Source organism: Mirounga angustirostris, unplaced genomic scaffold, assembly GCF_029215605.1.
Source record: "Mirounga angustirostris isolate CCGP_5_RB_7025 unplaced genomic scaffold, mMirAng1.0.hap1 SCAF_8, whole genome shotgun sequence".
NCBI lineage: Eukaryota > Metazoa > Chordata > Mammalia > Carnivora > Phocidae > Mirounga > Mirounga angustirostris.
In genome coordinates, this window is record NW_026991716.1 from 110,560,168 (window position 1) to 110,572,837 (window position 12,670).

Sequence of the window (12,670 nt, forward strand, 5' to 3'; positions counted from 1 at the left end):
AAAAGAATTCAAGCTTTTCAAGTACTAGGAAAATATGTTTTGAGTCCTAGCTGCCCAGTTGTCTGACACTAGATAAGTCATTTAATTCATTTTGTTTTGACTGAGTCTTAGATTCGCCAGCTACAGAATTGGGAAAATAATATATCTACCTCATAGGTGTGAAAATAAAGTATCATGATAGAGTCACTTCATATGCTGATTATAAAGCAAAAATAACCAATACTTTACCATGAAAATCTATATTTCTATTTTAAAATACAAAATTTACTCATTAATCCACACAAATAAAACCATTTGACTAACTTACTGTAAAATTATTTATTGACAAATTTCTGCCAAGAAAATAAAATTTGCTACTGCCAGAAATAAAATTTTAATGGCTTAAATACATTAAAATGGGATATTTAACACAGTAAATAGTAACAAATTCACTCTTTGGTACTCAGTAGTAGTCAGAGAATGTTCCTCTGTGATGCACCAAAACAAAAGAAGAATTTCTAAGAGGCAGAAAATAATCCTCATTCCTTTGTTATTTTACAAGAAATTCATGTGAAATTTATATCAGACACAAAGACATAGCTGAGAAGTCCTTATACTTATTTTTAAGGCTTCCTGATTGTCAACATGCAGGGTGTATTAATATTGCTATGTCATAATAATCAGCATTTATTCAACCATATTAACACTACAACTACAGTGTGGCACTCTCCTAGCCTGGATTAAAATGGAATGTAGAACCAGTATTCAGAGCGTGCACAAATTAATAGAATGAAATGGGAACTTTTTCAAAGGTTACTTTTAGGATTTCAAAGGAATCATTTCACCAGCTTGTGAAAAAATTTTAGGCTTCTGAAATCAGCTACTATCACAGTTAGCATAAGTTGTGTTCTATTTTGTGTTACAGGATACCAGGCTGAGGCCAGTGGAGGTGCTGGTTAAGACGGAAAGATCTTAAATTTGGAGAAAGGAGTATGCACCTTGAAGAAGGAAAGCAGATGGACATCATACTTTCACCATCAATACTGCCCTGCATTTAGATATACAATATCAATTACCTCCAACTTCTGCTTTTCAGAGATTATTTAAAAATTAACACAATATATATTTCCATAAGCTTTCCCTCCTTTACTAATAATAGAGGAAGATTAGTAGATATTCCTAATAAAACAGTAACTAGTTTCTCTCAAATCCACAATGTATTGAAAATCTAAGCACTTTTCTTAGCCATAAAAATATGCACCAAATACGTATTCTAAGGACATTTATAAATGAATAAACATATGTGACAAAGACTCAACACATGTGAAAGATAGTTTTAAAAACAAATAAACTTTCTACAGTTGGAAGTAAAACTATAAGTGTCAGTGAGCCCTGACACCATTTTATGCCACAGGGCCCACAAATTATATGTTTCTCAAATAAAGAATTAGGAAAAAAAAAAAAAGAGCACTTATAATTCCAAAATGTCAAGACATTTATAAACTTGAAAGCAACTATGAGTGTAAGTTATTTTTACTCTATCCCCTCCCACATAGATAAGGTTTTTCTCAAAATAAAATACCTCAAAGCACTTTATAGTCATATTTTTACTTATTGCAGTCAATATGCATTCTCAACATAAGCCTTCAATAGGGATAAATCAATGCTCATTAACATGCTGTTCTCATCCACTTAATACAGCCTAACTAGCTTTAAAACACAATCTCATATATATGCAGTCTCCATTGGCTCACAAACCAATGGCCAATTTCAAGTAATTCCTGGTTAAACAAAAATCACATTAACAATATATTGGGTGGTACTGCTCAATTTTAATGTCTACTTTGATGAAACCCTTTTAAAAATAAGAAAACAGATGAGATATTTAAAAGAAAGAAGTTTGGGCACAGAAGTCAAAAAGAAGTTATCAGCAAGAGCCAAATTACGGAAAGAGCCCAAATGTCTATCGACTGATGAATGGATAAAGAAGATGTGGTATATATGCAATGGAATATTACTCAGCCGTAAAAAAAAAAAAAAAGAATGAAATCTTGCTATTTGCAATGATGTGGATGGAGTTAGAGAATACTTTGCTAAGCAAAATAAGTCAGTTGGAGAATGACAGATACCATATGATTTCAGTCTTATGTGGAATTTAAGTAACAAAACAAATGAACATGGGGGTTAGAAAAAAAAGAGAGGCAAACCAAGAGACAGACTCTTAACTACAGAAAACAAACTGAGGGTTAGCAGAGGGGAGGTGGGTGGGAGGATGGGTGTAAATAGGTGATGGGGATGAAGGAGGGCACTTGTGATGAGCACTGGGTGTTGTATGTAAGTGATGAATCACTAAATTCTACACCTGAAACTAATATTGCACTGTATGTTAACTTGCTGGAATTAGAAGAAAAAGTGGGGGGCACTTACTTGGGGGGGAGAAGTCAAAAAGAAGACCACTGGAATAGTAAATTACTGTTCATTATTTTAATTTGTATATACCTTATAAAGATTAAAGGTAGAAGGAAAGGTAGTTTTATTAGAAAACATGTGTAGACAATATCCTTAGTTTTTTTTTTTTTTTTTAAAGATTTTATTCATTTATTTGACAGAGAGAGACACAGCGAGAGAGGAACACAAGCAGGGGGAGTGGGAGAGGGAGAAGCAGGCTTCCCGCGGAGCAGGGAGCCCGATGCGGGGCTCGATCCCAGGACCCTGGGACCATGACCTGAGTCGAAGGCAGACGCTTAACGACTGAGCCACCCAGGCGCCCCTAGACAATATCCTTAGTAAAATGAACTCCATTGTTCATCTTTTTATGTTAACATAGGGTATTTAATTTTGGAAGACAGAGTGAGAGTTTCCTTAATTTCTACAATGTCTCCTCTTCAAATTATTTCTCTGACTAGCTGAGGTTGTAGTGTCCACTTACTTCTCCCTCAGAAAAGTCACCTACTATAATCAGAATAATTTGCCACAAACCTAGAATGAAGACTGAGCTGCACAGAAAATTTAAAAAGCAAATTGTGTGATTTAGGCTGAGCCATGGAGACTTAACCAATATCTTCTAGGTCAAGCTGCCTATCAACCACAGAATCAATGTACAAGACCAAACAGCAAATAGTAAACTCTCTGTTGTCTAAATCAATTGAGCAGTTAAACTCCCTGTTAGTAAGCATCTTTCAATATAAACATATAAAAATTTATATGTAAACATTAATATATTAAAATTGAGTTGGAATTTAAAATATTTAAAGATGACAGTATTATCAGGTAATTTCATGGGTTTTGCTTTGATTTTAGATCAGTTCTCTTGGTGAGTAGTCCCGAAATATTGTAAAAACAGAAATACTATAAACGCCAAACACGTGTTCAAGAAACAAAAGCCATTTTATAGGCATTTACATTTTCACAGATCCCTACAGTCTTAGTTTTCAATTTTCAGAACCTAAATCATTAAATGTTCAGGACGCATAGATCCATGCACTAACTCTGCAGGTGTTTCAACATAATGCTTGATGGTTAAAAAATGGCTCTTCCAACTCAACTAAAAATTAAACTACTTTCAATAATAAATTAAACAATACACTTAAAAATGCACTCTAATAACTGAGACAATGAAACTTTTCAGTGGCTTTTAATAAATAGCTAACAATTTCTCCAATTATAACAACATACTATAATTAGGAACTGGGATATGTATTTATATATTACTTTTTATTTTACTTTTCATCCTTTCCTTGTGTTTCGTCCATATGCTATTATTTTCATCACTTTGTTTCAGGCACGGGGAGGGCAATTAACAAGCCTCTGTATATTATACAGCTGGGTGTCAAGCTGTTGAGTTAATCCTCAACAACAGGTTTTCTGAGTAGGAGAGTTATCTCACCAAGGCCTGGTTCAGAGTAACTTTTTAATCTGTGTTATCAGATATGGCCTCTGCTCTGCCCATAACAATACTACCAAGGGAGACAATCTCCACATAGCCGAAAGATATTCAGCATTTGCTGGAATTGCCGAAGTTTTCTCTCTCAATGGTAATAGTACCTTCACCGGTATCTGTCACAGATTTTGGACTGAACACAAGCAAGCTGAGCAAAATTGCCACACAAGAAAATATTATGAATTCATCATAATACTGAATAATAACAGAGAAACACATTGCTCTTAAATCAGTCCAATTATGACATAAAGCTACAATTTACGGAATTCAATGGAATTCTTAGGGTGACTACATCATGTGCAAAATAATTAGAACGTCTAATGGTGCATGTATACTATATGCCTAATGCTCAATCCCTTCACGAGGCAGAGTGGCCTGCTATTCAGTCTTACCTGCACATTTGGTTCTGGTAATTAGTGGAGGTCCTGGGAGCCCCGTTCCACCTTCACCAGGTCTTGTAAGTAGAACACGGATCTCGTATTCAGTATCTGGGTCCAAATGCCATAATTTATAAGTTGGAGCATTGACTGCATGCGTTTCTGTCCAGGATCCTGATGTCATTCGGTACTCCACTTCTTTCAGAATAATGGGACCATCACCAATGATGGAGTTGGCATTTAGCTGAATCAGCAAATATGTAGGCCCAACACCGAGCAGCTGGGGAGGAGCAATGGGTCTTGGTGGTTCTAGGAGAGATGAAGGTGCAACCTAATTAGTTAAAAATCCAAAAGACTAAATAAAATACAAAAATATATTAATGTGTCTCAAAGCTGAAAGGTTTAATGAATAATTTACTTAGGAGTACACAATAAATACTTAAGGAAAACGAGTACATGAGTGATCTGCAAACTATACTTTTAAAAAGCAGTACTTTCACCGATGGGACATGACCCTTTTTACCACAAGTTTTCTTTTATTAAAAACACGTCTCTCCAGGAGATAAACTTGTACAGGCACAGTAACCAAGGGAAATAAAGGAAAGTATTTAAAGATGGATAGCTCTGATTAGCTACTAACAGACTACAGTTGATCTTTGACATTCTCGAGGTCCTAAGACCTCTACAAATCTCCAAAATAATGAATACTGTTATAACTCCTTATTCCACTCATGAAATATGGCAAAGCAATGGTTTTGGTTTTGCTTTGTTTTTCACTTCTGCGGAGTTCCTGCAGATGAGAAAAAGAGGAAGGAACAGCAAACCTGAACTTAGAAGCTGACGCCAAGTGCTGACTTGTTTCTACACACCCACCACAGAATATAAGAAATTAAAATTCACACCGAGGTAAAATCACAAGTCATTACATATCACTAGCCTTTGGGAGTAGCATGTGATAAGGCAATGAATCAAACATTAAATTCAAATGTCAAAGGTACACTAAGAAACTTTGGCAAACATTATTGTAATGTTTGAACTTACAGAAACAATGAAAGATGAATTAGGGTCCCCCCCCCATTTATTTTTCATTTAACAATGATGTAGCTGAATTTGATACTGGACTTTATGAAGGATTCCACCGCTCTAGCTCTGTCCATGTGGTCTGTCCACAGGGAATCCTATGTCATGAAGATGCTCTAATTAGTACATTGTGATCAGATTCTTCTTTGAATCTCTTGAACAACACTTCTCAGGGAAGCCAAAAGACTTTAAAATAAAGTGTTCATCTTCATAAAGTGGTAACTGCCCAAATATTGTTTTAAAGCCTTGTGTGCTCATATGTAGAATTTAAGAAACGATGAACATATGGGAAGGGGGAAAAAAGAGAGGGAGGCAAATCATAAGAGACTCTTAACTGTAGAGAACAAACAGGGTTGCTGGAGGGGAGGTGGGCGGGGGATGGGCTAGTGGGTGACAGGTATTAGGAGGGTCCTTGTGATGAGCACTAGGTGTTATATGTAAGTGATGAGTCGCTAAATTCTACTCCTGAAACCAGTATTACACCATATGTTAACTAACCAGAATTTAAATAAAAACTTGAAACAAAAAAATAGGGTAACTGTTGGCAAGGTAAGAAATATATAGTAACTTTCTGTATTTTCTGTTCAATTTTCATATAAACCTAAAATCTAAGAAATAAAATTGATTATTTTTAAATGTGTGTGTTTTAAGAGTTAAAGCAAATTATATGAAAGAAATTTTTTTAAGATTTTTTTTTTTAAGATTTTATATATTTATTTGACAGAGAGAGACACAGCGAGAGAGGGAACACAAGCAGGGGGAGTGGGAAAAGCAGGCTTCCTGCTGAACAGGGAGCCCGGTGCGGGGCTTGATCCCAGGATCCCGGGACCATGACCTGAGCCAAAGGCAGACGTTTAACGACTGAGCCACCTAGGTGCCCCTTTAAGATTTTATTTTTAAGTAATCTCTACACCCAATGTGGGGCTCAAACTCACAACCCTTAGATCAAGATCGCACACTCCACCAACTGAACCAGCCCAGTACCCTGCAGGAAAGCTATTAAATGCAACCACACATCGCTTCCTCCTTCCTCTCAGTAGGGCTGGACTGGAGAAGATGCAGATAGAAGGAAATTATGAAAAGACAGCCAATATCTTTCAAACTGGATTTTCTATTTTAATGGCAACACATACTTGGAATAATATACAATGCAAAAAACAAAAACAAAACCAAACCAAAAAACCCCTCATAGACAGGTTTTACCTTCTGGCACAGGTTTAAATGAAGCAAGGGTTTTCAGCTGTAGCCCAGGATTTGCTTTTAAACCCTAAGAGTATAAAAAAGTACAGTTTCCATTTTATGAACCCCTGAGTTACAAACATCCCTAACATAAGGAATAAGACTAGCTGGCCTTGATCTCTAACCATACTAAAGTCACTTTCCATAATGTTCCTCCAAAATTCATGACACATATTTACTGAGTAAACTACTAATTGTTAGTCTGTTCTATACATTGGTTATTCATATAAGATGGGAAGGGAGACATAGCAACAATAAATCAACAAGTCCATTATTTTAAAATGAGACTTACATAGAAAACAGATACAACAGTATTGTAATAGCATCATATGGTGAGAGACGGTCGCTACACTCGGGGTGAGCAGAGCATAAAGTGCAGTAGAGACTTGTGGAATCACTACTTTGTATGCCTGACACTAAGGTAGCATCGTGTGCCAACTATGCTCAAATAAAAATTAAAAAAATTGAAAAAAATCACAACATGGGTGGATATGCCTACTGAGTAACACCAATCTTTTTTTTCTATCCAAAAATATTTGAGGCATGTTAAGTTAGTCCCATCAGTAATCAGGGCTCATTATTACAACAGCTTTCAAACTCCTTATGGGTAGAACCATAGGAGCTTGGGCTTTCATGATGCGCATGTTTCAAGTGAAAACAAAACTAAGATTATATAAGATAATGTATGTAGTATATAAAATTTACATGTGGAATTATTTCTATCTCTACGAAAAAAGCAGTTCTTGACACCTGATTTACAAACTTTACAGTATCTGTTCTTTATGATTTAAGAATTGTTTCAACAATAAGAGTCACAATTGTGTAGAGGGCGAACTCTTCCAAGTTTCACAATGGACTTCAACTGAGAAGCTACTCACAAAATAAGAAGTTTAAATAAAACCAAAATAGCTTGGAATTTTCATTTATCTGCTAAAGAAAGACAAAGCTCGACATTTCATATCATGAAATTTTACCCACTAAACTAATGACTTGTATATTTCAAGTTTATAAAAGTCTTAGTAGACAGAAAGAGAAAGTTGATATATTTTCTAAACCTTGAACTAAAATGAAACTGAATAGAGAAATGAGCATAATGGAAGAAATGCAAATATCTTCCCAGACTATCTCAATGCTGCACATATTTTAAGAAGCAGTCTGTACTTTGCAAATAAACTGAGTTGCTTCATATGTGCAATGTTTGTTTTCATTCCAGATGGCTCATATATTGACTAATTTAAGTTAAGTAGTAAATGAAGCTAAATCCACAGCTTACTAGGGTTCTAACCCAAAGCCGCAATGCCTCACATACATCACAGCGGAACGACAACCTGAAGAGGTCTCATATTTAACATGTTGGAGTGATTTGTCAAATGAATTATGAATAACAAAACTTGGTTAATCAAAAAATTCATGAGTATTCTGAAACCTGAACTAATAACTGTATATTGAATAATAAATCTCATCCACCCAAATTCTGTACATCACTGCTGTGGAAAATAAGAAGCAAACAGAGGAGGAGAGCAGAAGGGAGAGAAACGAGAGGGAAAAAGCGACAACAAAACATATTATTAGAAACAAGTGAAAAAGTAAAGCATAATATTCCTTCTGTCATTTCTATCTTTAAGGAAATGACATGTAAAAGAAAATTAAATTTGAAGTCAGGAGATTCTAGGTTCACAAAATGCACACATGAATAGCTGGGTAAATGTGAACGTGTTATTTAACTTCTTGACATTACAATTTCTTCATTGGTGAACCAGGCATTATTTCAAGAATTGTTAAAGACTTTACATTCCTAATGTGACAACAAGCCCCATATTGGCTGTTATTTTGCTTTGTTTTTCCAGAGAGCATATGAATTTTAAAACCAAAAATTAATATTCATCACCAGTGTTTTGTGTACATGAAGAAATGACTTTGATATAATCAGATGCTTAGCCTGAAGAAGGGTAATAATTCACCCTGATCACTTTTACATCTCACTTGCTATGGTCAAACAAACAAAAGGGGTAGTCCAGTCATCAAAGCAGTAGCTCAAATTTGGAACTGTGACAATGTTCAGAGAGACTTAGAAGCATATACCTTGATTAACAGCATGACTAGAAGTGAAATCTAGCATTAATGACACTAATATACCACTACATATTAATTTTTTTTTATGTTGGAAGTAAAGAGTAGCCTCATATTAGCATATGTATTTTGTTTTTAGGCCCTTGAGAACAAGGAGGCTTATTTATAAAATCTCTATTCATTTCAATAAATTATGCATGAATTTTAATCAGCTAGCAAATGAACAAGTAATTGTTCTGCAGCAATATTAATATTCTTCATAACTTAATACACTATCAGACCCAGAGGTGTGGTGCGAATAAATCCCAATTGTACACTAGGTATCAGCTGAAGCATGCAATCCCCAAAATACAGGATAAACTTTGCCAATGTTACCAATTAACTTTCAATTAATGACTTACATTCATTATTCTAGATCTAAAACCTATTATACAATCATAATTGTACATTCAAATTCCTTTATTTATTTTAGTTCAGAAAATTTCAAAAAGTGCCTTGAAATCAAGGTAAGTCATTATGAAACTATATCCTCACCTAATTATTCCTATTACAACGCTTTTTACAAACATATGTGTCATTTATTAACATTTGGCTAATTAATAAAATGCAAAATCAGAACCAGAAGCCACAAAGCCAGAAAGAAGTCAGTTAACGAAGTAAACATCAAGGCAAATGGCACTTCTACCTTCATCTTTCCAAATAAATAAATCAAATGCCTCTCAGTCCTATTGCCTTCCAAACTGTTTTATTTACTTGTCAAAGAAGCCTTGACTAAAAGTTTCTCAAGATTAGCACTCTCACCATGAAAGCAGGCAATGGAACTGCACTTGTCCCTTATGGCCACTGTAACAAATTGTCACTACCTGGATGGCTTAAAACAACAGAAATTTACTCTTTCATGGTTCTGGAGGCCAGACATTCAAAATCAGTATCGCTGGGTCGAAATCAAGGTGGCACCAGGCCATACTTCCTCCAAGTGACTAGGGAAGAATGAGTTCCTTTCCTTTTCCAACATCTGCTGGCTGTGGGTATTCTTTCCTTGGCTTGTGGCCACATCACTCCAATCTCATGGCTCACACTGCCTTCTCTTCTCCCTGTTGTCAAATCTCCCTCGACCTCCTAACTTAAGGCCACCTGTGACTGCACTCAAGGTCCACACCAATAACCCAAGATCCCATATCAAGACCCCCAACTTAATCACATCCTCAAAGATCATTTTTCCGGATAAGGCAACAGTCATGGGTTCCAAGGATGAGGACTTGTGATCTTTGGGGCCATTTCTCAGTTCACCACAGACACATACTATGATCTTATCCTTCTTCCTGGGCAATATCTCAGCTCTATCTTTTCTCCAGTTGTTTAGAAGCCCGTGAGCGGAAAATACTTCTCCTAGGAGAGTCTAAAAGTCTAACAGAAAATACTCCTCCTAGGAAAGTCTAATAGTTCCAAGCAGTGGAAATTATAAAGAGCAAATAATTTATCTACACTGTCTTTTTTCACTATTTCTATTTTTAAGTAAAAAAGATAAAGATGAACATTATTACTTCGAATGGCTACCAGAGTGAATGTTCCCTTACCATATCTAAATTCCTATAAAAATCAATATTAGACTGTTTGCCTTGGAGATAGATATTTTATTTACTATCACTTATTTTCTTAAATGAATGGATCACTTCAAAATCAATGTTATTCTATTTCTTTATCATTCCCCTCTTCAAAATTCTGATCCAGTTCCAGTTAAAAAACAAAATTCAGTAGTTCATGTTTCATGTTGTTTAATTTTCTTCCTCTCACCTATTAAAATGCTGAAGGGGGACAGACAGTAGAGACAGTGAGCAGGAAGAATGACATCAGTGCACCAAATAATTCAAGCATTTATTTATCAGCTACCCATAATTTTAAATCATTTCAAATTATACCCCAAAAGGATAACAGCGTAATTTAATGGTACTTTCAAGAAACTTGAAATAGTAACACTGATGAATAAGAAGATGACCTTTCTTCCCATAAGAAATGGAAAGCAGGGTATGGATAATTAGAAGCACTTTCTTTGGGCATTTAATATCATATGTATGACAACATAATTTGTTTAATTTTTCCTTAGATGTTGAAACATGAAGTACACATCTGAAAATTTTCAGATTCATGGAACAAGGTTTCTCCCAGACCTACATTTTATGAACTGCAATGCAGATATACTTATGAGAAAAGTAATAGTTCTTTAATGATTTTCACTCTGACTTCTCTGATACTTCAGATTTCCAGTCCTAATAAATTTCTTAAGGAGCCAAATATCTCTCCATTCACTCTTCTGGCCATTATCTCATATTTTTTTGCTCATATCAATGATGTAATTAGTAAATTCTATAAATTATCTTCCAGATAAATTACTATTTTAATTATGTTTAGAATTTGTGCATTGATAGTTTTTTTTAAGCAAAATGATCTTAAAATTTAATATGGTAAGTCCTTTTTTAAAGCCAACAATCCAGTTGATGGATACTTTTCCCAAGTCATATCATTCAGGTGGCTCCGAAGCTTGACCTCATCAAATAAAGTTAATACTAAGACATCACACAGTTTGGATGTTGTTAAACCTGAGGTTCCTATGCCAGCACCTAGACCAAGTATCAATCAGAAGGAGCTACAGTCATCTATTATCATCTCCCTGAAAATTAGATAAGTGTTAGCGTATACTTACAGTAGACTATGGAAAGAGTGTGTACTGTGACCCACTGTCCACACTCAGAATATTTCACATACAAGAAAACTTCTGAGAACCATGAAATAAATACACATGACTTCTGTTAAGCATGTAGAAATACTTTAAATGAGAAAAAAATTTTGATTGAATAGCAAAGCTCTCATTTAGTGATATATAGGTTTGTTTATACTATGTATTTTTAAAAAGATTTATTATTTATTTTAGGGGGAGGGAGAGAGAGAGAGAGAGCATGGTGGGGAGGGGCAGAGGGCGAGAGAGACACTCAAAGAGACTCCACACTGAGTGTGAAGTCCCATGACCTGGAGATCACGACCTGAGCTGAAACCAAGAGTCAGTCACCCAACTGACTGCCAGGTGCCCCTGTGCTATGTATTTTTTAACATGAATAACTATGTAGAGCTAAACAGGAGTTTCTTTCTTCCCTCCCAGTGGCTCTTCCTTAAAGGCAGTTGCTCAAATGACTGAGGAGTGCTAATGGCTTTGAGTGGGCTGAGCAAAGATAACTTAGATTATGAAATGCACAGGACAGTCCCACAAAATGAAGAATTCTCCAGTCCAAAACTCCAACAGCCTCCACTGGAGAAACACCACGACAATGTTAAAAATAACCTCCCCTCTTCAAAATTCTGATCCAGTTCCAGTTAAAAAAGAAAATTCAGTAGTTCATGTTTCATGTTGTTTAATTTTCTTCCTCTCACCTATTAAAATGCTGAAGTAAAGGGGGACAGACAGTAGAGACTGTGAGCAGGAAGAAGGACATCGTGTCATTCTTCAATAATGTTCATCTTTATTTTTTTTACTTAAAAATATAAATAGTGTGGCTTATCCTTACCTAAAATCATATCACTTACTTATCCATTTCTCAAAAGGGCAATGGAGCAAAAACTTGAAGAAGAGGTTGCAAACCCTGAACAGGTGATCATGTATCCACACAGGCTTGACCATGGTTAATGAGGCATAGCTAAATGGCATTTCACAATACAGCTTGCTTACAGGCAAGTGAACTGACAATGTTTTTGGAAAACAATCTACCAATATAATATCACAAAATAAAGATGTGTTTAAAAAGTAAAGTAATCCCACTTCTGGGAATTTAATGTAAGGGGAAAATTTAAATCTTTGTTTAGAAGAGCAAAAAAGTAAACCATCAAAATATTCAACAATAGGAAAATAGAGACACAAATTATGGCATATCTATGTGTTCAATAGAATTTCACACAAACTTCAAGAACTCAAGTTGTTAAATTTATATAACACCTG

General features: G+C 35.3%; 1 protein-coding gene across 2 annotated transcripts in view; it reads right to left on the reverse strand.

Annotated features, from left to right (window-relative positions):
* PTPRK (protein tyrosine phosphatase receptor type K) overlaps positions 1 to 12,670 on the reverse strand; it is a 556,644-nt gene that overhangs the window by 214,940 nt on the left and 329,034 nt on the right. For both annotated transcript variants that reach the window (XM_045865517.2, XM_045865516.2), the window contains exon 7: positions 4,312 to 4,605. In XM_045865517.2, the coding sequence (XP_045721473.1) occupies positions 4,312 to 4,605 (294 nt within the window). The remainder of the gene's footprint in view (positions 1 to 4,311; positions 4,606 to 12,670) is intronic.